The following is a 26,672-nucleotide window of genomic DNA, read 5'->3' as shown; positions in this document are numbered from 1 at the left end:
AGCCAAAACCATGTTATTATTTATCTCAATAGATGTAACAAAAGGTTGAATTTAGTAATGTTGCAGTCTCAAGTATAATGAGGTGGGAAATGGTTTTAATGACGTTTTATAAATCAGCTATAGAGCAAACTAATATTTTGTGCATGTAACATCTCAGTGAATAAGGAATATTTGTGAAAAAAGATTTGAGGTTAACGTCTTTGGAAAGCCAGATACAATTTTAAAGACTTTTAGAATTCACTACTTGTCACTATTAAGGATAATTTCCTAGGATTAAGTATTTTTCAATTAAGAAGCCTGATGTGGACATTGCTTAGTTTCTGATGCAAAGAAGTTAATGCATTGATTGCATTGGTCTCCTAAGGAGAAGAAATCTCATTAATATTTGTGCCTTGATTTTTGCTGTCCTTGTGGGCCTGAAATCTGATCAGCTTTGCCTATTATTGGTATCAATGTATTTAAGAGAATGAATGACTCAGTGGATTTGGATTTGAGTAACAGGATCTAGGGCATTTAGCATCTTTACATCAGTAGTTCAAATTCAGCTCAAGCTGCCTGTGCTAGTGCAGCTTCTGAAGTCAGGCACCTGTGATTAGGTTAATGATTCCAGCAGTGGTTCTGGAAAGCTCTCTCCATTAATGTCAGCAGTGTCAGGAAGCAGGCCAAGGAATGAAATTGCAGGTTGAAAACTCAATCATTGTCTAAATCCTTCTGTAACAATGGAGCAATTGTCAAACATGTTGTTTGACCTAATGAAGAGGCGGAAGGTATCTAACTGCAGTGTGACATTCATTGCCTTGGACTCTTAGATAGATAAAGGTTTAAAAGTATGTTGGTCAAATCATGGAGAAGAAAGATTGTGATGTAGCCAGGAAATCTTTAAGCCACTGATTGCTTGAATGGGAAGGTGTGAAGGGAAAGGGCTGTTCTGTATTGTCTTGTTTGCTACAGCCTTTTTCTCCAAGCAGTCACTGGTGGCCTCAGTTGAGGACGGGATAGACCTCAGGGCTGAGGCAGTGTGGCAGAGCTTACATTCTCATCGCTATTGTCACATCATGAGGGCAATGTTGTATCATAACAGGTGAGCTAGAAGAAAATGGGCAGTGGTCTGTCAGCAGATAATAGGTGCTCACAAAGCAGTGCAATGCATTTGTCCCTCATATCCCTTTTTGTTTTTGTTTAGGCAGGTGACAAGCATTATCATCCAAGCTGTGCACGATGCAGCAGGTGCAACCAAATGTTCACAGAAGGAGAAGAAATGTATCTGCAAGGTAAGGAATTCTCCATTCCAAAACAAGAAAATCAAGACTTTGTATTTTTAATGCTACAGACCTCAGGAGATTGTAAACCATACCCATTTAATATGACTAAGGAGGCTATAGCCATCCTGTCTTTAAACCTTCTCATACTTTTTCACCTGAAACCCTTTTGCTCTGTTGGGTGCCCATACCTGTGGCTTTGCAGTGACTCTGCACCTCTACACCCTAGCTGAGGTAGACTGCTTGCTAAAGCTGTGTAGCAAAAATGATATTTGTTAGACTGCCTCTTAATTTGATATCTCATGGATAGCTTAGCACCCTGTCTGGTATATGACATACCAGACAAAGTGAAGGAGTTTCCCATGGTTTCTAATGATCAGTGTCTGTGCTCTTCTGGACCACACTCTAAACTGTAAAAGGCAATGGAAAAACTTGCAGAAGCTGCAGTGAGTTTGTTTTGAACCAATCTCATTTCCCATCCACATGGACACAGTATTTCCTCCAGTTCATATTCATATTTACTTGCCTTGCCTACTTCCCTTTTATCTGGTCACATCTCTCTTTTTATTCTCATTTGCTTCATGTATTTCTACAGTTACTTCTTTCTTATGTGTTCATTTTCATCTCCTCTTTCATGTTAACAGTCTCACACTCTCAGGTATTGCCAAACGTGCTTTTTTTTCATGATCTTCTCACAAAGAAAAGAACATGCTCTTTTCTTTGATTAAAAAGTATACTTGCCCTGAATCCTTGCTCTGAATACTCTTCTCAAAGAGTAGGTGGCACATTAACTATTAAGCTGCAGTTATTTTTATTACTTGCTGTAGTATTAATGTTGGTAGAAGGATGTATAATACCCATTTATGTAAGGCAGATATCAGAGTGAAAAATGCAGATACGTGTTGTGATTTTGTATATTGCACTTTTGTTAGAAAATTTGCTTGACGTAGAAAAGGGAAGAAATAGTGAAGAATAGAATGCACTTTTGTTAGAAAATTTGCTTGACATAGGAAAGGGAAGAAATAGTGAAGAATAGAGAAAAAATAATGAAACTGTGGTCTCAACCTTCTCTTGAAATCCAGAGGAGAGATTCTTTCTGGAGGAGTTCCAAAATAAGATAATATTGTTAAGGAATTCCTTTGAAGCTGACTTCTGTTATTTTGTAGTTTGTCCTCCCTTGCAGTATGTCTCTCTCATCTCTCAGTGACCTTACACCTTAGTCATCATCTTCCATCTGTGCACAGAACTGGATGTCAAATTGTGTAGTAGCTCTGTATTGCAGGATCAAGGACAGTCTGAAAGAGGGCTGGGCAGAACTACTGCTTTCTCGTGGCAGATTGGAAAGACTAATTTGAAAGCAGCAGTTACAGCATCTGACAACTAGTAATCTCCTTAGTTTCCTCACATCATAGTGTGGTAAAGTACAGGCAGAGTTCAATGTGAGCATCAACTCATCCTTTGCTGGTATCAATAACAACTGTTTGCAACTGAAGCCATTTGCTTTTTTTTTAAGAGTGGGAGTTCATGTTGTTTGGGCAGGCTTTGGTCTAAATTGGCACTGCTTCTACTTAAACTAGGCTAGATTTTGTCCAGGCCAAGTTCAGGTGATAAGAAAGGGGAGAGGAGAGAAACCTGGCTGCTTGATCTGTTGTTGTTCTCTTCTTGGCTGTGTCTCTCCTGTCTTTGGGAATCAATGTTTTTCATGCTCACACTGTCTCAGGGGAGGAGCAGCCCAAGTTGCACTGCTTTATTGTTCACAAGCTGTTTTCTGACTAAATAATGTTATTGCTGAGTATGCTCCAGACTGTCCTGCCAAAGCTTTCCTTGCTGAATTCAGCATGCTTTTAAGTGTGAGGACCTAAAATCCTTTCCTGTGCAAAGCTCTCAGCTAAAACGTATATCTGGACTCCATCCAAATCATTTGCTCCAGGGTGCAGAATAACAACATTCCAAGCATTTCTCTGAAACAAAAACACAACACCACAATAGTAAAGCTAGAACCAAAATCACATTGTTGCTAAAATACATGAAAGTAGACAGCTTCCATTTCACTTTTGATTGTCCTCTCCCAAGGATACGAAAGCACCGTGTTGGTATTGCTTGGTGCAATAAAGGAGCCTGGCAGGATTGTGGTGGAAACTTGTATAAGAAATGTGTGGGAAACCTGCAAAAGGAGAACATGGGAAAATAAGCTCTCCATCTTGGGGCTGTCTATGTTAAGGATGGTTTGAATAATGCTAGCAGAGATACTCTGGCTTGGCACTGCTCCAACACAGGAAAATGAAAAAGAAACAGCACCAGAAACTTTCTCTTTCCCACTGACTTCCTGGTAATACATTATTGTATGGGCTGCCCAGAAGGCTGTTGCCGAGCTGGGGTGTTGCCCAGTATTTAGTGGGATGCTGATCTTGAAATAATGGTACGTGCAAAGTAAAAAGCTGAATAAAGGAACATGCTAGTTGGTGTTTGCCAAGTGAGCAAACAAACATATGTTAAGAATGGGAATAACCACAATTTGCTGAACTGTTTCCGGTAGAAAAAAAGAGGAGTGATGCAGATGAGAATTTGCACTGTTCCAAACATTTCAAAATAGATTGGCATGTTTGGATAAATAGTATCTACTAAATGTACATGGCTCAGAGTTCAACAACATGAAAATATTTACTTCTTAAGCCGGATCTGTCTGCTTGGGGTTTTTAAATTTCACATCTTTCAAATCTCTAATTGTTTTGTGAAAGAAAACTCACAACTGTTAGCTAAGTTTCACCATGAAACTGACATCCAGATTCTTGCATTTCTTGTTTGCTTCTAGCAGCTGCAGCATTATCCTGGGGTGTCTCTAAAATTGTGCCAGTTTGTGATAAATATTGCCCAAAATGCAGTGACAGCTTTTTCTCTGGGGTGGAGATAGTTCAATAGAAAAGAATTATAGAATCATTAAGGTTGGAAAAGACCCCTAAGATCACCAACTCCTACTGTTAACCTAACAGTGAGGCACAGAGGAAAACAGATTATTTTTCTCAGGCTCACACAGGAAGGAAACTCATAGCTGAATCTGAGAGCTGGACCTAAACCTTCTGGGTCTTAGTTCATCCTTGAGCAATAGGTGTTCAGTTATTGTCAAGTGCTAATCAGATCATTTCTTGCAACATGAACTAAACAGCCTTATAGCATCAACTCCCTTCCACCTGAGTGCTTGGATCTGTCTGACCTCCTAAGCAAATGCACAGGCCATGCCTCTCTCCTGATCTCACAGGCTCTGTGGGGTCCTGGCTCTGAGGCTGCTGTCTGTTTACAGACAAGACTGTTGGTACACTTCTCCCTGTTGTTTGATGGTGTCCCCCTGCCAAATGCACAGTTTCTTCTTCCTCAGCTGAGACTCAAAGCCAAACATCTCAGACCCTTGATCCAAAGTCACAGTGTTCTCTCCTGTCTCCTGATGATGATTATACTGTGTTTTCCTGCTGGTCTTTACTTCTGTCTCAATCCATGTAAGGGCTTGTTAGAACAAAATTTCCAGGGGCCCTGACCCGTACCTCTCCTGGGCTCTCTGGGTGGGGTTTCCTCTGACTGCACTTGAGCTAATAGTCACCAGCAGGAGACCTGGACTTTGCTCTGTTTGGTTTCTTTGTGGACAGAGTGAAGAGGTGATGGTTCCCCCCTGCAGATAGTCAAGGCTCTGTATTGGCTTTGTGGTGACTGGAATGAAGTCTGAATTTGACTGCAGCTGCAGTCAGTGTTAAAAATCAGCATTAGTTTTTGCTCTGTTTCAGCTTGGCCAATACCTGCCAGCAGCTTCCCAGCACTGACCACAGTTTATAACTCTGTTCCAAAGTAGAACTGAAATGGGATGAAAATGCTTCTCACCCCTGACATCGCTCAGCCTTTGGGGACAGCCAGATAGTTCCATTTTTACGGCATTAGAGAGAATCCCATGTTTTGGGAAACAAACAGCAGAGACCTTGACTTTTTTAGTAGGATGTATAGCCATGTGGAAATAGCAGTGACACACATGCCACTGACCTTGCAGAGCGAGGGGTAGAAGTGTTGTGTGTGCCAGCAGCAGGTATGGTATGCTGTGATCTAGGGAGAGGCTCTTTCACATGCTGCTTTGCACCACCTGTCATACTGACCTCTCTGGCTTAGTGCAGTGGGTGGTGAGATACAACCCTGACTCTGCTACGTTCTGAATTTCTTGTTTTTCCTTTTGCATAAGTTCAGGGAAGAAGTGATCTGAGTAATACTTTATAGTAACTTAATATGGCACCTATTGCTCAATGGGCTTATAATCAGAACTTCCTTTTTACCTGTGGCGCAGTATGTAAGATCAGGTAATCATGGCCCAGTTCCTTTGCTCTTACCATCCTGCCAGAGGAACCCTCTGCTGTCAGTTCCTCCAGCTGGTGCTTGCTGACTCTCTGGAGCTGCTTGAGGCTGCTTGAGTTTTAATTAAGAATGTGTGCAAAGTGCTTTGACAGCCTTGGGATGAGGCTGCTGTAGACATGCCAAGGATTTGAATATTTTTTTGTTTCACTTGTATTTCTCACAAGCAAGACTTTAATGTGGATTACTCCCATAGCTCATGCAGATTCACCATCTGATGCAATGAAGAGATTCTCTGTAATAACTGATTTGTCATGACCAGAAGTCATCTGCTTTGCTCTGATAAAGTGGATTCTTTCCCTCCCTCAGGTTCCACTGTCTGGCATCCCGACTGTAAGCAATCCACTAAGACTGAAGATAAGCTCCGGGTAAGCTGAATTCATGGCAACGGCACACTATACATTTTGCACACACAGTAATTGAATGTTGTTTTTAAAAGAGTGACTTTTTCCATGTTTTTTTCGCATAGCTGTCACAACTCTGGCAGAATAAACAGTGGAGGCACTTCAGAGGTATTGCTCTGATTTTAAGGCTTACCACCTTCACATACCTGTCTCAGTGCACTGCCTTAAAGATAGTGTCATTTACTGACATACAGACGTGGCAAAGTATCTAAGACACTTCATTTCATATCTCAATTGTTGTGAGAGAGACTCTTAAGGAGAAGATATGAATAGGGCAAACACTCCCATATATTTTAGTGTTTTTGCACATCTGTGTAATTGCTCTATAGTTATCCCCTGTTCTGCGTGGTTATTTACAGCATTTAGACAAGATTGACTCTTCTTCCTTTGCATCCAAGTAAACCTCAGCCTAAGGTGATCCTAATTTGAATGCCAAGAAGAGCCACAGTTATCCTTGGAGTCAGCTCAGCATATCCAGACAAACTTTCTGGATCAGATCCTTGGTGACAATTATGCTGCACTGATAAATGCTCGAGCCTGGCTTTTTGCATGCACCAGGCAATTCTAAGCCCTTATTCACTAATTCATCCTCTGGACAATTTACTCTTTTTTGATGTCTCAGTTGTTTCCTTTGATCTTTTTTGATGTCTCAGTTGTTTCCTTGAATTTTGCTGATTTGTGAGGATATGAATATTAGAGACTGCATATGAATAAAATGTCTTTCAGACAGGGAAACTAAGAGGTACTGATGTGGAGATACCTGTGATATCCTGTGGGTTGTGTTTTCTCTGGGGTTTACTCAGAGGAAGCCAGATCCTTTAGCATTCATTCTGGTACACTGGTCTGTAAAACATCCCCTGCAGAGAATTTAGTATGATCATAGGTGATGTGCAGATAAATTCCTGTTGAGAAGAGTTCATGTTAGTGTGGGCAAAAGTATAGTTGGCCGTAGATGGGCATGTGGTCTAGCATGGCCAAACATCAGTGCAGGCACCATCTAGCATTCACACATTGTTCTGTCCTGACTTTTCATAAGAAATTGGAAAACTATGTCAGACTGGATTTTATTCCTCATTTAACAATTTCAGTCTAAGACAGTGTTTTGGCCATGCTTAAGTGTCAGAACTCTTGTGCTTTGTGGTACATGGTTGGGGTACAATACTTCCCTTTCACTTGGACCCAGGAGACTTATCAAAGCACTCCTGACTACACTGTGGCCAATGTGAGCCTCCTGCAGCTGACCTTATAAATCAGTTGGTTTATTTCCATTCCCCATGGAAATGGCCCTAGTCCTCTTCAAGTATTCTCCTTTTTTTTCCATCACACATTCAAGTGTGTCAATCTTCTTCCACCTCAGCTATTTTTAATTGGAGTGAAGTAAAGGAATTCATTCACCTGCAAGGCTTTGCCTAAATGAGTTCTTGCAGGAAAATGCAATGAAGCAAAAGGAGGCATATTAAGGAAACATCTAAGGTTACAGCACAGATATCCAGGGTCGCCTTGTCCTGGATGGGAGTTTCTATGCAGAGGTTTAATATGTCTTTAAAAGGCATTGACAAATGCACTGTACTGGAGCTGGCTGAGAGGTGGAGCATTTTTAGCTTCAATGGTACATCACAGAGAGCCTCTGTCTACTCTGGTGTGAAGTCAGATACTTTATTGTAAAATCAGTTAGAGTTCACTTTGGCGCATTCTTCGTTCTGTTGACTCAAATGAGAAGGCAGTAGCAAACAGGTAGGTACAGAAACAAACAAAACTGGGGGGAACTGTGTGCTCTTTGAGCATGTCAGCACTAAATTAGGAACTGTACTTTGACTGAATTACAGTTTCTTATGCCATATATGTAGACCTGATGTGAGAATTGGAATCTGGTTTTGGACTTGACAGATATCTGAAAGAGCCACTTTCAGGGCCAGGCTTAGATTTTCTGGTGGTTCTGCAAAAAGCCAGTGCCATCACCTATTTGCTTGCTGGGTTTCCTTTCCCTGTAGAGCAAAACAAAACAAACCAAAAAGCCCTTTTATCACTGAAGTCACTTCAGAAGTTTTCAGCAAGTTCTGTTTTCTCACAGCAACTGAATTTTGATATGAACTAATCAGCATTCTATCTGGTGAAGATCTGAGAGGGAGCTCATAAAAGCAATGGTTGCTTTAGATCTTTCCCCCACGGATATTTGTGGAAGATTCCAAAGCCAAAACAAGCAGAAAACAAAGCAACCATATGCATGTTACAAAAATATATATTGCTGAGGGGTTTATTTACAACTGTCTGGCTGTTCATGATTCTGCAGCAATCAGTAAGTAACACAGATACTGTAACACAAGTAGATATCAGTAACTTGATTGAAAAAAGAGCTTAACCACTGAACTGGGGAAACTGCTTTCCTTTTCACTCATTTTTCCCTTTTGTGTTTCATGACAGCATTCCTCATCTGAGTTCTTTTATCCAAAGAGTCTGGTTCTGCGCAGGCCACGCTCTGCAGAGGTTTGCTGTTGTGTTTTCATAGTGTTGATAATGATCTTCTTTACTGAGAAGATTCTTCATTATTGTCATTTGCTGCGCTTGCTACTCCTCCTGCCACACAGCTTTCCTGCTATCACTTGCCACCATGGGCACTGACGCTGTATTTTGCATCACGTGTTTCAGTGTTGCTTGTTAATTCTCACTTTTTAATTTTGTTTAATGAAATGCTTAAAATTAACTTCTTTTTTAAGATTCAGATGGGCTTTGGGGGGGGGTTTGTAGCATTGGTCTTCCAATATTCCAGAAAGTTGGTTTTCTTCTGTAACAAAAAATTAGAGTGCAATTATGAAGCAAATGAAAATGGTGAAAAGTATCTGACTTTAAAGCATTGGTTACAAAGAAATAGTTTTCTGTGAACAATGGCTTACCTTTTTAGAAAAAAAAATACTATCTGTTAAATCAGTTCTTTTTTTATGTGTTGACCAGCTACGCATGGATACTTTAGTTGAGAAAACGTTTACAAAATTCAAGGTTTGGACATATTCTATGTGTTGCTTGAGAGCATTTGCCTCTCTCTAATCTGGCACACACCCACATCTGAGTTGCAAGGTCCTCCCTGTCCTCTTGATTCTGGAGTAGCTTCTACTTTCAGACTTTCCTGAGTTTGCTTTGCACCTACAGACACCACCCACTTCCATTTCTTCTCCTTCAGGGCAGTACTTATTAGTTGTGTCTGCTGTGGGGGATGTGTGGCTGTTCTGAGTGCACGTACACTTGAGGTAGTTTTCACCTGTTGAAGTAAGAATGCATTGCAATGGACTTAGTCCAGGCTGTAGGCAGTAGGCTGATAGAGTTTATACCACAGGATTTCTGTTGTGTTGGTTTGTGCTGCCTTCACATCTCTAGTTGCGAAGTGGATGTAGTCATATGTCAGCCAGGGCAGGATGTCTGTGTTGCACCATCTGCCAGATGGTGTTAGGTGGGTAAATCCAATGCTGTGGTTCAGTGGGGATTAATGCAAGCCCTGTACCCTTTGTCCTGCACAGTAGTTTAATCACTTACCTACTCCTGAATGCTGCTTTCTCTGTTAGCTACAGATCTATGTATCAAGAAAATACAGCAATAAAGATGTGCTGCTCCTAAGGAGGGTAACGTCTCTTCAGTTCTAGGCTTTATGGAATTGAATGTTGGAGTCTGAGGACAGCAATCTGTGAGACCATTTCACTCATCTTTTAGGCCAGGGTAGTGACTTCTTTGCATTCAGCTTAGCATGCATGAATCTGAGTCTCCAGTGTTGAAATCCAGGAGCCTTAGCATTAAAAAAGCAAAGCCTATCCAATGTATTAGATAAATGTGCAAGGCAAAATAGGAGCAGCCCACATCAAAGTAAAGGTGTGTTCTTTTTCCTGCTTTGTAGACTATGTAGGATAGAAATAGCTAAGGGTCAGATGAATATCCTGTTGTGTAAATTTGGTCAGTATTAAATTCTGTCTAGAGTTACATGTTGATTATACAGAGTGTACCTCAAGGCAGATTTTGGCTTCAAGTGTTCTTCTGTAGATTAGACACAAAGATGCTATCGTTGCTGTTGCCACAAAGGTGGGCCAAAGGCTTGAATCTACATGAAAATTGTAGTTTGTAAGTGGTAAGGTGGAATCCTGTGAATGCTCTGAGAAGCTTGTGTTGAATTCAGTATGTTCTGGACTTCCCACTTTATTTTCTTGTTCTTTCCACTTAACCTACTCTTGATGAAGGCTAAGTTTGCATGAATAGTCTTGTAAAAGTTTTTGGTAACAGTGTACCTTCAGTGATTACATGCTGAAAATTCATTCTCCTCTCTGGCCTTAGTGTCTAGAAAGGAAAGAAAAATTAGTTTTAACCTATTAATATCTGTGTGTGAGTTTGAACTAAACCTGTCCACTAGTTTTGTCTTGATGCATACATAGTGCAGAGAAATAGTGAATGCATGTGTTTGCAGGAAACACTCTTGTAAGGAGAAGGGTACAGTTAAACCACGATAGGCACAGTGAATGCTCTGACACTGAGGGGCTTTATTGGCCTTGTATACAGCCACTGAAAATGACTGAAATCCATAGGAAGCCTGTGTTTTATGAACCCTGGTTCCAGGTGCTAAATAGCAGTAAAACCTCACAATTGATGGATCAGGTAGTCAGAGTAACAAGTGTTGTGCTGAAAAAGCCAAATCCCTTGTTGTTGCAAAGTAGAAGAAATTCCATCCTGTAGTAGTTTATTTATAAACATGCTTCATTTAAAGTAGCTTCTGAGGTTTAGAGAATTTGCTGAAGTGCTAATGTTAAATGTTATTAAGTGAAAACATATTCGTTCTCCTGCAGCTATTATCACCGCCTTGCATAATGAACTCTATCAAAAAATTAAGGCAGGTACTGTAAATGGTGACGATGCCTTTGTAAAACAATAGTGCATCCATTTGGCCAGATGTTCTTGGGATCAGTCTTGATCTGGTTGCCTGCACTTGTAAGTTCTTATAGAGCATGATTCTGAACATCTGTACTTAAGAATGCCAGAGCCACCACATTGGAGCAGCATCTGGATGATGTGAATGGCTCTAGCGTGGGTTTTTATTTTTTTTTAAGAAGTTATTTATTTAGCTGATGTACCATGCATGATGACATGACAAACAGAGGTAAATGCAGATGAACACCTTAAGCTTTTGCAGTCTAATATTAAAATACCAAGTTAATCAATTCGGGGCATATGCATGGGTGGTATGACAATTGAGCATTACATTCACAGTGAACCTAAGAGGATGAGCATGACAGTTGGTATCACCTCTGCCAGTCTGCAAATGAAACTGGTAAAGAACTTTGGCATTGAAGTCAAATGCATGGAATGAAGAACAAAAATGTAAAAATAAGAAGTCTGTGATAAAGTGGGAAATTCTGAGAAGTCTTGCAGACACTTTAGATGCTTTGTGAACACATTTTTCCTTTGGCTCCTTTAATGATATGCATGAATTTTTATTGACTGAATTTCTATTGATTTTTTTTCATATACTTCATAGTCTTTCTGTATTTGGTACAGACATCCCATATTGATATATTTACTACTGTTCCGTCCATTTGCGTGGAAGAGAAAAGAAAAAACTGATGACTCTTCTACTGTCAGAAAATGTGGAGAAGGCCATGTACAGCAAGAAAAGAAAAAATATTAGTTCTTCATAGAAGTTTGCTTTAAATTTCTCTGCACATAGCTGTCATTAGAAAAATCTCTATTTGAATCCTTCAAGAAAAATAACAGTCATATAAAAAAATCTTCCAGCTCTGTTTGTAGAAGAAGTAAGAAGTAGTAGAGCAAGTGTCACAGGACTGTTGTGATGGAAGTAAATACCTCTCAATTACTGCATTTGTATTTCCTTTTTCTTTACCTATTTTCTTCCAATAATGTGTACAAGACACATTCATGTGTTATCTCCACTAAAGGTTAAAGGTTACATCAGGGCTAGCTGCTATTCCTGTTTTACCTGTGCTCTGGTGGAATTTACACCCCACTGCAGTTACATCCATAGAGAACTTGACCTCCAGTGTGTCTCTTGCCACCTGTTAAGATACAAAGTCACAACGATGGTACACAGGGTCAGGGATTCTCGACTGCTAGTGAAGGTTTAATGTACAGTCTAATAAAAGCCATAGGCAGTCACAGATTTTCAGTCAGGAGCTATTACAGGTCTCCTAGGAGAGGAGCCAATCGTAACAACTAAAAGTATGCCAGAGGAACAGCTTATATCGAGGAATCTTTAGTGTGTGTTTGTTAAGGCAAGCAGCATAAATGTTTTTAAGTGCAGTGCAATTGTCTTTAGGGGAAAGTGCAAAGCTGTGAAGGATTCCAGACCATATGGGAAGCAGCAGAGTAGGAAACAGCCATCTGGGATGGAAACAGCCTGTGTGATTCAAAACAAGAAATAGGGCAAAGTGAGGCAGGAAGGGTGAGAGTAGATCTACAAGTCCTTTTTCATGCACTGTCTTCAAGGGTATGCTGTAAACATAAGAAAGATACAGGACTGGGAGCTGCAAGTGAATTTTTCTTTAATGAAAAGAATTTTAGCAGTGACACAAAGAGATGAGATTATGGAGGTGGACCAAGGGCTGAGAATTTCTTGTTTTCTGAAGCAATTGCAAAAGATCCAAAGGGTCTGCCAAGTGGGAAGAAGCCATAATTGCCTCTAACACTTGTTTTCCTACAATAGGCAGAATTGAGTAGACAAAACTCTTAAAGTATGTCTGCCAAAAGCCAAAGGTAACAGAGACACCCCTAACAGTACCCCAAGTACTTAATACTGTTCCCTATGTTGTAATGAAAACAATTGTTTTCCATAGCAACTGCAGCAACATGTTATATGTGTTTCCATTCAAACAGAGTGAAATGGCAGGATGGAAGGGGGAATAAAGTGTTTCTTAACAACAGCCAAATTTTCCAGCTTAATTCTTGTAACATTTCCATGAAACAAGTGGTTGTTGTTGGCTTTTTTGCTTTGATTGCATCATGGGAGGAGCTTAAGAGCAGCTGAGAAATTTCTGTTCCCTTTTGAGATGTAGGAATTTGCAGCTACAGAGAGAAAAGGAAAAAAACACGTAGAAGTGCAGCTGAAAAAGTGTTGTCAAACATTCTGGAGAGGATTTGTGACTGTCAGTCCACAGCTGCACCTCTGCTCTCTGTTTGATCTGAATTTTCATTTTTTTTGTGGAACATGCTCAAAGCCTTTTATTCCTCTGACCCTCCCTGGATGTGGTGATTTCATTTCCACAAATGAAGTCAGAGGAAGTTTGCTGTGTGATCCATGACTAGGCTTCAGCATTTCATATATGGATGGTTCCAATAGCTTTCCTGGCTATGAAATGAAAAGTAGAAAAGAAAGTCCCTGATGTCAGCTGAAGGATCCTTTCAGGAAGTGTAAGCTGAGAGGAGCCAGTAGCCTTGTTGTGTTCATTCCAGTATTTCCTAAGAAAAATCAGTGAGCCAGGCTGTCAAACCTTGTTTCTCCTCAGTTTGTGCCTGAAGGTCCCTTAGTTCAACATCACAAGCTGATGAGGTAAGGACTATTTACCAAGATTTAATTTTCAGTGACTTTAAAGTCTCCCACTGTACTAGTGTCATCAGTCATCTGCTGATGCATTGCCTTGTGATGGGATTTGGTTCTTTGCAGTTAGGGAGCAAAAATTGTTCATGGTTTCTCAGTTGCAAGTGGGATATTGGTGTGTCTGCTTCGTGCAAAGTTTAGGAGTAATTGCCACAATAGCCAGGGTGACTTTTGTTCTAAGAGATGTTTTTCAAATTCCTCAGGTTCAGGATCCCCCACATCTCAGTTATATGTGCCTGTTTAGTCCTGATGAGGTGTTAGAAAATCTACTAAGTGTAGCAGAGCCCTCACTCTGTAGGGATGGGACTGTTCTCCTGAATTTCAGTTTGCAGGACATTGTCATTAGTCATAACGATTTTTGCAGTATGGGGAATCATGACATTCCAGGCAACAGTTTGACTTTCTTGCTGCATCTTGATTGTGCTGCAGATGTAGGGAACAGCTCCAAGCAAAGGATTTCAGGTCCTTCTTAGAATGACTGAATTCGGCTCTGTATTCGTAGTGGAAATCCAGTGATTGAACACCTGGAGAGTGATAATGTGTGTGCTGTGCTCCTCACAACAGTTTTGTCTGCTGAACTGCTGATACCTCTAGTGGTTTGTGAACTAACGTCTTGCTAAAATGACCAGCAGGACTATCCTGGATGGTACTTTGTATGGCTCCTGCAGTGTCTCTGGCAGGTGTTGTTTGGTTTTGTTCATTATTGTTGTCAGTCTAGTCTTTGGCACTGTATGATTTAGAAAACCTCTTCCCCTCTCACAGCACTCCTTCCCCTACCGAAAAAAAAAGCCCACTTGCCTCACAGGATTGTGAAAGTTGCCAGAATGCTTGCATTTGTGTTGACATTTTTTCCTAAAATCAGTTAATTTCAAGATGTATGCAGATTTCTTCACTCACACTTAAAATTACCAATGTTAGTGGCTTCAGATTGCTTTCAAAAGTTACCTTTTGTTTTTCAGCCTACAAGAACATCATCAGAAAGCATTTATTCCAGACCAGGTTCCAGTATACCTGGCTCTCCAGGCCACACTATCTATGTAAGTATTCCCTCTGATGAATAAGCTGCCAAGGCATTGCTTGCACATGAAGTACTCATGCTGAAATGAATCACTTCTTTACTGATGCCAATGTCTTTATTCTAGTGGTTAAATTGTGAAAACTTTTGCCATGTACCTTTTATAACTACAGGATTTCAAGAGCAGGACAGGCCTTTTCCAGGTCACATTTCCCTTGGAAAGATACAGTAAATCTCTTGAAGTCACTTGGTGATGTGAAGAAGGACAGAAGGCAGATGGGTCATTTGCCTTTGTAAGGATCATGTGAGGAGATCTGTGCACTTTGATACACAGTATTTGAGAAATCTGCTGTCTGCACTTGGCAGGACATGGGGGCAAGGGTCAGTTACACTGAAAGAAGCCTGGCTGATCCAACACCTGCCATTTCAGAAGTCAGATGTTTTGCTTGTGAAAAGAAAGGCATTTTTACTTTAAGAACAAAAGTGCTAATAAGCATAATGCTGAACCACTGATTTTATAGATAACCTTGAGATTATATAGGTGAAAATGTAATGTAAAACACAGATATTTATCAGTTACATATATAATAACGCAGAAAAATGACCAAAATTACAAATCTCAAGTCCAGAATTTAACTCCAGTTCTTCTGTGCACTTGAACAACCATAAAAATCAGCTGATACATGAGAAATGTTCATACTGCAGATATTAAAACACAGAGCATGTACTGGAGAACTGCCATTCTGCTGGTAATATCAGCTTCATAAACTGTAGCTTATGAAATTTAGCTGCTGCTCAAAATCACAGTCTGTAGGGCAACATGGTGGCCTAGACGAGGGTCTACAAAAATTACTGTAGTACTTTATTTTAGATTAAATGTATTCAGACCTATTTGCAGTCTGTGGTAAAAATATTACAGAAATAACATAGTAATATACCTACATATTTTAAGGGTTAAATTGGCTTAAGGTAATTTTTTATATCTGGTAAATAAAGGCTAAACAGATTTGAGGCTACTCTCAGACAGCAAACTTCCTAGCTATTTCCAACTTGGCTTCTCTAGCAAAAAAATGTTTTGTTTTGTTTCTAGTTTATGGCAATGCTTAAGAACCACCAGTACCAGTAGTTGTTAGGGAGCTTGGGAAGGCAAATACATGTTAATCTGAAAATACTAGGTGCTAGTACTGAGCAAAACCAGAACTGAATGTGAGTTTCTTTATGCAGGCTTCTATGAATAAATAAAATACATAGTAGAAGTGTTGAAAACCAGTTTGAATATCCTCTTTCAGTTTTAATCATCAGTGTATTTCTGTAGGGTAGGCTAAAACGTATGATTATTTTTTCAGTCTTTTTGTAAATAAGGAAAGATACTAGCTATATAAACTAAATGTAAGGCCTCCTTCTAGCTCCTCCTAATGGGTGCAGCTGACTTTGGAACTCATTTTTTATCTAGTCAAGAGCTCCTTTGAGTCTTAGTGGAAAAAAATAGTTGAGGTTAGTATCAGGTAGTTTGCAGTTGGTAAGCAGCACAGACCTTAGTCAGGAGCTTGGATATAGGATGAGTGCTGAGTGCAATGTAATAGTTTTGCTTGGGAATTTGGATACCCAGTCCTGCCAGTCCCCCTTGTCTTTTTATTTCCTTTGAATAAGTTCTGTTTCCTCTTGTGTGCACAGTTACAAATTGAATTCCTGTCTGTGGTCTTCAGCATGGAATCCTCTTGTAATCTCTGTAATCTGCAAAGTAAATTGATGTTATCACATGTTTACATATGGGAAAACGAGCAGAAAGGTGAAAACACTTGCCTGAGGCCACAAACCCAGCCATTTGCAGAGCTGAAGTTTCCAGCTCACTACTGGGGATAAGAAACTTTTATGTTCTTTCTTCTCTAAACTGATGAAACACTGTGAGCTCTTGCAGAGTTGTCCTGCTGGAGAAGAGCAAGAAGCATTCGCTTCACATGTAGTGCCAAAAAGGATTTTTTCATAGCAACAGTGTGACAACAAATACCCAAATCCATAAACTGTGTAAAACAGAAATTGCCAGTGCATTTGTGTAAGTTAATTTATCTTCTGTCTTTGACCTTCAGGCAAAAGTAGACAATGAAATCCTTGATTACAAGGATTTAGCAGCCATTCCCAAAGTCAAGGCCATTTATGACATTGAACGTCCAGACCTAATTACTTATGAGCCATTCTACACTTCCGCCTACGAGGACAGACAGGAGAGACAGAGTCTTGGAGAGGTAATGAACCAACAAGCAACTCATTCTGCTGTGTGCTTTATTCAGAGCCTGCTTCGCTTCTAGCTGACACTCCTAGATGCTGCTGCTGCTGCTGTTCAGTGCTTTTTGTGTTTGATCTGGGGTTAATGGGAACAATCATGATGATGCCTCGTGTGGAACTGCACAATTAAACACCTACATTAACACCAGCACCCGGCAGAGGAATGGCAGGGGGGAGGTTTGCAGGCTGTCTCTGTGTGCATCCTCATAACTCTCGTGGATATCTTAGTCTCTGGGTACAGCCAAGTCCAGAACGTGAGGCAGAAGAAGCCAAGCTGCTGGTGTGCTGTGGAGTACCAATATCCACAACAGAGTATGAGGAATACCATGATATTCTGTGGCAGTAACAGGGCTAAGAGCAGCAGGGTGCTTTCTCTCACACATACTGAAGGAAAATACATTGCTGGAGCAGTTTGCCAGACATACTGGATAAAATCTGAACTGGGTCAGGATGAAGTGCTCTTCCACCTGGCAAAGCAGGTTAGTTGTGATACAGAAATACCTGCCTCACAGATATTTAGTAAGGATTCTTGTTTCATGCAGTAGTAAGAAAAAGCTGTCTAATTTCTTGTCTTAGATTTGTATTTAAAGGTATCATTCAGATTGTAGACTCCCCAGTTTTCTCAGGTGAATTTCCATAGCTGCAAATATTATTTGCATGATTCCAGTGCAGGTTGTGAAGCAGGTTTTGTCATGCAATACCATCTGTCTGTAAATCAGACTTCCTGAATGCAAATCTAAATGCCTGTGGAAATGGATTTACCTCCTTGCAATCTCAGTGACTTTACTGTCTATTACTGAATCAAGTATGAAGATGAGCTAAGGAAAAAAAATTACAGTAAATCATCCAGGCACCAGTGGTCTGCAGGTGCCCAGATCAGTGTGACTGACAATCTGCTTTCTTAGCAAAGCAGGTCAGAGCTGCCTCAGACCTCTCCTTTGTTCTTTCACGTTTTGTACGGTTAGTTTTTTAAGTCATAAGATAAATTGGAAATTCAGGAGACTGTTCAGCTCAAGAATAAAATAAGAGATTAACAGGTCAGAACATTACAGAATTTCCCACCTCCAATTGATGTTGTTAGTGAATCCAGCTTATTGAAAACCCCTGTGAGATGCATTGATGACCTCTGACCAGTTCCAACAGGCCTGACCCATTCCACAAACCTGCTGTGAACACAACTCTCTTGTTAGTCACAGAGGAGGAACTAATCTCACCAGAGAAGGTGAACTATTTGTTAATCCTTAAAGGGAAGCTCCTTACTGACAAAGCAGTGTGTTGGAAGCTGATAAAGCAGTATGGTGTAAGTTGTCTGCATTTATGCTTGTTCTGGGAATAAGCAAAAGACTTTGGGGTTTTCTTAGACCATATTTTCACCAGCATTAAATTCAGTTAATTTCTACTGACTACAGAAATCAGTTCTGGCAACAGAAGGGGCTTTCACCTTCTTTTCAGAAGATCTGGGTGTTTCACCCAACTACTGCTGACCTCTGTCACCTTGGGCAAGTTACCTCACCTCTTTGTATCTGTTTCTCCTCCCTTCCCTTGCCCTAATGAGAACTTGACCCATTGGGGTGGAGTGATCTCTTACCTTGTGTTTGTGTTGTGGTAATCGAGTGACAACAACTTTGGTACATCATATATCAGTCACCATCCTCTTTAAAAAGCGAAGGAGGTGGCATGTTTAGACATGGCAGGGATTTGCAGACTTGGAGTGATTTAGCCTGCATTCTCTTTGCAAAGGGTGTGTATGTGGTAGTGTTAAATAACAGGGGACCCTGAGTGTTCACTTGTACACTGTAAATGCCCTTCATCATGATTTTAAAAGAAGAAGAAAAATAAATTTCCGGCCTGAGTGAAGAAAGCTTTCTGAGTGTACAAGGGAGATATGCAGGAGCCACTGAAGTTAATCCAGAAATGGAGACGAATGTTAATTATGGGGAATTGGCTACAAGAAAAGGATGTACTTTAGCCATAGAAAGTGAGAAAATGCAGCATGAGGGTATCATCTTTATTGCAGTGGGAGGGAAACTCTGACAAGTTTCCCTCTCCTCTCTGTCCAGGGAAATCCTGATGGATTTTGTGGCGCTCTCCCACAGCGCCCCCTGGCGGCACGGGAGAGTCAGCGCGGGATGTACACGAGATTAAAACATACTAATGAGATTTGTTAATTAGTTTTCTGCTACCGAGGCTGACCCTTAACACAGTGGTAATGTTTCCAGAAACTGTTAGGAACTCATGTCCTTCGGGTCCTCTCACTTCTGCCCTGTGAGCAGCAACCTGATGAGCATTGAAGTCATCTTTTCTCAGCTCTGACCTTTATTGCATGTATATATATATATATATATGGAAAGAGAGATAGAAGCAGCATTTTACCTCTATGTCCTTTATTTCTTGTATTCTGACTGTTGAAAACACCGAATGTCCATAACAGCTTTCAGTAAACAAGCTGTCATAAAGTGTTAAAAGACTTTTTCTAATGTGATAGATGCTTCAAAATGAGCAGACATCCCACCTGGTAGTTTAGTTAAAAGGCAGTTAAATGGGGTTAGTGCTAAATGCTGGAAGTTGTGTTATAAACCTGTAAAAGTTTGCAGAAACTTCCCAGAACACACAATGACCTGTGGGACTTCAGGTATTAGAGCAGACCCTCAGATCTCAAAGCAGAAGAGCACTGAGCCTGTTGCAGTAGAAGTTTTACTGTACATTTGGTCAGAATGGGTCCCCTTCCCCTTCCCTTTCCCCTTTCCTTTTCCCATCTGGAGTCCTCACTCTGTATTTCCACTGGCTCAGTGTTCTGGAGCAGAGCTGTTTTTCTCAGTAGACTGTACCGTGTATTTCAAACTGACTATAGGGTAGACTCCTGTGATAGACCAGGTTTTAAAATGCCTCATAAACCCTGAAGTGCCAAGCATTCCTTGGCAGCTCAGAGTTTGAGATATGACAGTTCACCTGTGCATGATAAACAGTAAGTTGGCTTCACAGTGTGATTTCCCAAAAAGCAATGAGATGACATCAGGTCGTAATGGAGTAAAACTACATGAAAAATCAGTCTTGGATTCAGCATGCTACTTTCTGTGCTGCATTCCCAGTCTTAGGTTCCCGTGACTCCCTTATACTGTACCCATTACCTTAGCAAGTAAGGATGATGGAAATTCATTTATTTAGAGGAACATGTCAATTACTATAGATAAATGTGGGAGTGCACCTCACAACATGTGCTTTTTTTCATTCTTGTTGAAAGTTTTGGATTAGCTCTCTGTTTTTGTGGAGAATGATGCTCCAGAGCACTGTGAATGGTATGTTTCATGTGGAGCAAAGTTTTCATAGCTGCTGCTGTTAGATTGTAAACATTAGGAAAACAAGAATGTAACAGACATTCAAGGCTTTGACGGAAAGTAGCAAAGGGAGTCTTTAAAAGCTTTGTGGAAACTTGCTAAAAAGTTTCCATTTCTGTATCCAAGACAAAAATGCTGCACCTTTGTTTGGATACTTTGCATTCTCAGTGTCACCAGCTCCGTGAGAGATAATGGTCTCTCAATACAAGATGTATAACTAGATATTTCTTACCAGAAATTCTGTATATGTTTTACGCTACTCCTGTTGTACATTCTTGTAGTAGTTAGATGAGAATCAGCAGTTTTGCTTCTGAGATATCTTAATAACTACATAATTCTGTAATAATTGTGGCCTTATGTAAAAGCATAATGTCTTGCCCAGTCTATTATGGCAAATAATATTGGAGTTTAGTGCACAAAGGAAATAATTAAATCCTGATCTTCCAGCTTCAAATTGTCTGGTGGTTAAAGGGCACATAACTGCTAATTATACATAGCCTTTATTCTTGTCTCAACCATCAACCTATGCATAATCATATGTTTTGCTTCTAAAAGTATTTCTTGCCTCAGTTTCCCTACCTCTTCTCATAATATTGTGCATATTTCTGCCCATTGGCCTTTGTGCAGTTCTTTCAATACATATGCCTGTAACTCCTGTCTGTTCTCCTTACGTAACCATGGAGGAACAGGGAATTTTAAAGGAGATCATATCAAAGAAATGCTGATGACAACTACGTGCTCCTCTGCATGGGCATGAAATGTAAGGCCTTGCGGAGAAGCACATTTTTGCCAGAGTGTGTGCGTTGGAGGGAAAACATGCTTCACCCTGGAAGATGTTCTGTATTTTGATTTCCCATGCAAATCTCTGAGTTCAGTTTGTTTACTTTTGATTTCCATTTGAAAGATTTCTTCATAGCTGGCATGGTTATTAATTTAATAACCTTCTCTGATTTTGATCTTTACAGCTATGTTTTAATTACCACAGTGATGAGATGGCTGAGATGATCTTGCATGATACTTGACTGAATTAACCATGCTTATAAAGATTCTCCCAGAAATTTTAAACTTCAGTGATTTATGGACCAGTTCCTGAGCAATGTGGAAAAAGCAAACTCCAGTGCTGGAATGGCCTCAGTAATTTCTGCATTGCCACTTTACGTTGCCATATATCAGAGTGTCTACAGCAATGTTTAGATTACCATTTTCTGGCCCAGTGTGTGCAATGATATTTCATAACCTTGTTCTTTATGTTTTTTGCAGTCTCCAAGGACATTATCACCTACCCCTTCTGCAGAAGTAAGTTTGGTGGAACCTTTGGGGGCCGTATCTTGCTGTGATTAGAATTATTCACTTGAGCAAATGCAGGTGTTGGTTTTGTTATCAGTCTGATCCACGTAGACATGTTTTCTGAATATTGAAACTTTGGGAAATTATTTCTACGGAGAGCTCTTTTTGACACATTGTACAAAAAATGAAGGTGCCCCTCTTCCCCAGCTGGTGTCTGTAGAGCAGAGCCCTTTGTCCAGCAGGCGTCACTTCTGGCACATTCCTCCTCCTTGTGGCACAGGCAGACTCACATCTCCGGAGCTGGATGATTTACATGAGATAAAATGCTGCTCTAAGCATCTAAATAATAACCAATGTTTGCTACTGAAACATTTGCAGTTTTATCTTGAAGAAAACATAACTATGGTTTGGTTTTGGTTTGCTTTTCCATAGGAGTTAATTTGAACATCGTCATAAACATGAAACATTTGGGAAGTCATTTGCAGAATCATTATCATTATCATTATTGCAGAATCATTAGGGTTGGACTCGATGATCTTTGAGGTCTCTTCCAACCTGGTTGATTCTATGATTCTGTGATTATCATTTTGGGAGTGGAGAGTGTTACTTATTTGCAGCATAAAAGTTGTACTGATTGTTTAAAAAAGTGATAAAATTTTGTGTTAATCTTCATGCATTAACATCAGTCCTTTCCCTTTTGTCCTGGTTTGATTTGCTTCATGGGGGTTTGGTGGGGGGGAGTGAGTTTGTTTCAAGGTGGTGTTAGTTTCTTGTGGGTGTTTTGGGGGTTTTGTTTTTTGGGGTTTTTTTTTTTTTTTTTTTTTTTGGGAGGGTTGTTTGCTTTGGTTTTTTGTTTGCTACTTTTATTGGCTTTTTGCCCCAGGAAACCAAGTAAAATGAATTTTGCTGTACAAGAAGGTGTGATGTTTTCAGATACAAGGGGAATCTAATTTGGATGCTAAATACCTTTTGAATACCAAATACCTTTTGGCATACCTAGTTGTGACACATGGTAAATTCAGCCACAGCTGCAGCTGTTGAATTCTTGTTGGCCTCCAGGTTAGCCAGCTGAAGGGCACCTCATGTGTCTTGTGCAGGACTTTGCAGCACAGACATGCTCTGGTTGCAGCTTCCCTTATGGAGTCACAGGAATGTGGGCAAATCTAGGGCTATATAGAGATTAACAGAAATTCCAGGTGGAGTTGGAGCCTTCCAAGACTGAACTCTGACCCAGACTATAAAAATGCATTGGAGTCTTTGGAACAGATCATTGGAGAACAATAATAATGAAGTAGGTTTAAAGAGTAAAGGATATTGCTATTTCAGTAGCTTCTGCTGATGCCTTCAGATCCGTGCAAGTTAAGTGCTGCTATAAATGTGTCATGTGCATTTGCATTTATTAGTGACTGCTTCTGTTCTGCAGGGTTATCAGGATGTTCGGGATCGTATGATTCACAGGTCTACTAGTCAGGGCTCCATTAATTCTCCTGTGTACAGTCGTCACAGCTACACACCCACCATGTCACGTTCCCCTCAGCATTTCCACAGACCTGGTAAGGGCAACTGCATTAGAAGTATATGTAAAACTATTGTTTCTGTATGATGCCACTTAGTGGTGCAGTGAAGCACTTGTTTCTCTTAGCAGTGAAAATTTAGGATTGAAAAATTGTTGTATGTTTTAATATCTCATTTTCTGCCTGTGTTGTTGTTCTTGACTGATGTGGTCTTTTGCAGTAGGTTAATGAGTGTTTTTTACACCATAAGTATGTATCTTCTGGTTTTGTTTCCAGTCGTTTGTCTTTCAAATACTTGTATGTTTCTGAAAACAAGCTGAAATCTGCGGCAGTGAATCACAAACTTTCTTCTGAAATTTGGGAAAAGTATCACACATTGGAAACAAAAATTATGGCATGACTATACAGAAGTCAGTAACGTAGGTTTGCTCCCTCCTAAAAAAATCATTTCAAGCTTGGTGCAGCCATAGAATCCCAGATTCAGCAGCAAAACACCCACATGTTTCAAATTGCTAGTTGTTGCTTAAAACATGGACTCATGGCTCACAGGGTATCTGTCTTAATAAAGCCATAGGAAATTGCCTGGGAACACTTCAAAACACAAAATTCCATTTTCTGGTTTAGCACTGATGTACAAGTTCTGTGTACAATGCAGAAAATGTACAGGTCATTCAGGTTCCCAGTGCATTCCCAATTACTGGTTGTGCATATAAAAGCAAGATATGAAAATGGACTATTCATCCACACCCAAACTGCGTAAAAATGTGTTGTTAAATGCTATTCATTGAAGACTTTTCAAGACTGATTTTATTGTGCATGGTACTGAATTAAATCTTTGTGATCTGTTTTTAAATTAAGTGATACAATCGCACAGTTTCATCTTCCTTGGTGATTACAGCTGAACAGTTGGGATGCCAAAAGCCCATTTACAATGGGAACTGCATTTTTAAAATTAAAGATTTATAATAGAGCCACCACTGTGGATCTTGAATGCTGTAGCCATTTCCTAGTGGGGGTGGGCTGAAAGCAGCCAATTGTGTCTGTCAGTGAATGCCTTATTTAAAGGACCCAAGGGAGGTGGGACAGAAGCAAATTGTGTCTGATACTTAGAGCTGACAACATGACTGTGTTTTAAGATGACGTTACAACTGAAACTGAAAGACTTGAAAGCCTGAAAAAGCTGCAAACTTCTGTCTCTTGATTCTGGCAATTCCAAGGGGATTTTTCCATTTGTATCAATGGTATCAGCGATATGAACAAATCCAGGCCCTATTCCAGACTTTACTGTGATTGAGTTTTACTGTCCATGTTGAGTCAAAGACCTTCCCCAGAGGCAGTCTCTGTTTATGTGACTCTCATGATGGGCAGATGGGCTCAAGCCAGAGTTTGGATCCAAATGTAAAATCTTCAAAAGTCCACGGCCAGAGGGATTTTCTGAGAAGATACTTGTTCAAACTTCTCTGTTCAGATGATCTCATCTTTGGCTCACCTGCTACTGTTCCTCATACGACACAGCAGTAATCTGTAAAATAATTTGATTTTTGCTGCCCTGCTGTGGGGTAATCCTTAATGCTGCTTTAATAATTTTCCTGCAGTAATTACTCACGTTGAATAACAGCACATGTATGTTTACCATCTTTTCTCCTAATGGCACTTCTTTTCACCCTGTTCCTTGCAAGAATAATTTCTCACTGAATAAACCCAGTGGCCCCAAGTAACTTCTCTGTGGCTCCCAGCTAGCCCTTGAGAGGGAAGTGAACTGCTGTATTGACGTTGTCAGCAGAAGGTTCTTCAGAAATTTGAGTGCTACAAGTTTTGAAAAAAGTTTGCAGCCTTTTCCTCCTGCAGAGCCCCAGCTGATGTTGGCAGCACTTTTGGAATGTGTTGAAACAATAGAAAACAGCTTGCATGCCTCTTGACTGACATTTTTTGGTCAGGCACTTTTCAAAACAGCTGCTTTCTTAACTAACTGAGCATCAGTATTTGTGATGTTTGCATGCTGGTAGCAGGCTACTTTTTTGGTAATAAGGCATAGATCAGAAGCTCATTAAGCCAATAACGTTATGCTGAATTAGTGATGCAGTTCAAACCTAAGCCTCTCTTGTAATACTTCCTGTAATTTTGTCTAACACTTACGAACCCATCGGTACGTCTTTAACCTTTTTTTTTCTCCTTCCTTCTTTTCAGAATCCTAATTGCTCAATGCCTTTTTTTTTCTTCTTCCTTTGAAGCCTCCTTCCCTGCCTTTCTCTTATTGTTTTTCTTTGTTTTCATTTTGTCCTGCCCCCCGACTCCCTGCTGCCGCAGAGCTGCTCTCTCCTGGTGTGCAGCGCTTGTCATACCTGCGCACGAGCAGTCTCAGCTCCACTCACCATGACTCCCGCCCCAACTCCCCCTTCCGACACCACTTCATCCCCCATGTCAAAGGTAAGGAGCCAGACCTCTCCAGGGAGTACCCTCCAAGCTGGAGATGGATTAGCATTCTGGCAAAGCTAATAAGGCATATCTCTGTCAGGTTGTCATTGGCTGTGTAGCTGAGCATGCCTCGAAATGTGCTGTTGCACTTAGAACAATGTTAGAATAGACATAATGTCCTTCTTTTGAGGAAATATGTCATTTCTAAGGGCCCTAGTTGGGGAGTCATCAAGCATTTACCTGGTAGAAACACAGAGAAAAGCAGTATCATTTACTACTTAGAACCTGCACATGCCTAATTTAGTGCCTTTCTAAAGCAGTTCATAACAATCACTTAGTTAGCATATCAAATTTAATTCTTAGTTCCACAGTCTTAAAACATGCATTGAAAAATTGACTATAGTATTGCCTGAATGAGAGCAAGGTAATCAAAAATATGGAGAAGAAAAAAAAATTATAATGATCAATGGCAACAAGGAAGTTAATCTTTATTCTTCATGTTGGCAGTAAAGAACATCCAACAAAATAAATTTGAAATCTCTAGGCCTCTCCTCAACTAGTGTGACTTGGCAGGCTTTGCTGAAGGCAGGAGCATTGCAAGGATTTACATTATTTGAGGATCTGGTCTTTTTTTTATTTTTTAAAATCTTCTGTTTTCCATGGTTTGACTTGGAGAGAGATTTTTTTCAATGTGTCCCCTCAAGGAACTCAGTTAGCTCAACAAGTTTTGTTTCTTGCTTTCTGCACATGTGATTTTACTTTAATTTCTATTGGAGCTCTGGCTGGGCCATCTCTTCTGTTGGGGGAGAAGGGCATAGCTTGTATCACCTACAAGAGCTCAAATAGAGGCAGCTGAATAAATTGAACATATATTCTAATCTGGCACCATTGATTAATGTAGTTAATCATAAACTGGAGATAACCAAAAGTAGTTGCAGGAAAGTTGTTGCCATGAACTTTCAAGAGATGCTAATAGATCTCAATATCATAGCTCTGTAAGCATTCAGGTCACCATTACTAATTTTATTATTGCCTTTTCTTAGATGATTTTTGTTGATCTGCACTGTTCACTTTCCTGTTACATCACTGTTTAAAAAAAAAAATCTCACTTAAAAGATTGGGACCCTTAAAAATAGATACACTGCTCATTTCAGCATGCAGTTAATTCATAGTCCTTGCAGTTTTGACATTTCTTTGC

At 40.1% G+C, this 26,672-nt stretch overlaps 1 protein-coding gene across 1 annotated transcript in view; it reads left to right on the top strand.

Annotated features, from left to right (window-relative positions):
* The window catches only part of ABLIM1 (actin binding LIM protein 1), a 130,162-nt gene that overhangs the window by 82,246 nt on the left and 21,244 nt on the right, over positions 1-26,672 (top strand). The window contains exons 7-13 of the mRNA XM_009080407.1: positions 1,184-1,271; positions 5,952-6,010; positions 14,585-14,662; positions 16,728-16,883; positions 21,519-21,554; positions 22,969-23,098; positions 25,367-25,486. Of these exons, the coding sequence (XP_009078655.1) occupies positions 1,184-1,271; positions 5,952-6,010; positions 14,585-14,662; positions 16,728-16,883; positions 21,519-21,554; positions 22,969-23,098; positions 25,367-25,486 (667 nt within the window). The remainder of the gene's footprint in view (positions 1-1,183; positions 1,272-5,951; positions 6,011-14,584; positions 14,663-16,727; positions 16,884-21,518; positions 21,555-22,968; positions 23,099-25,366; positions 25,487-26,672) is intronic.

This window comes from Acanthisitta chloris, unplaced genomic scaffold (genome assembly GCF_000695815.1).
Source record: "Acanthisitta chloris isolate BGI_N310 unplaced genomic scaffold, ASM69581v1 scaffold27338, whole genome shotgun sequence".
NCBI lineage: Eukaryota > Metazoa > Chordata > Aves > Passeriformes > Acanthisittidae > Acanthisitta > Acanthisitta chloris.
This window is presented reverse-complemented; position numbering and strand designations above follow the sequence as displayed.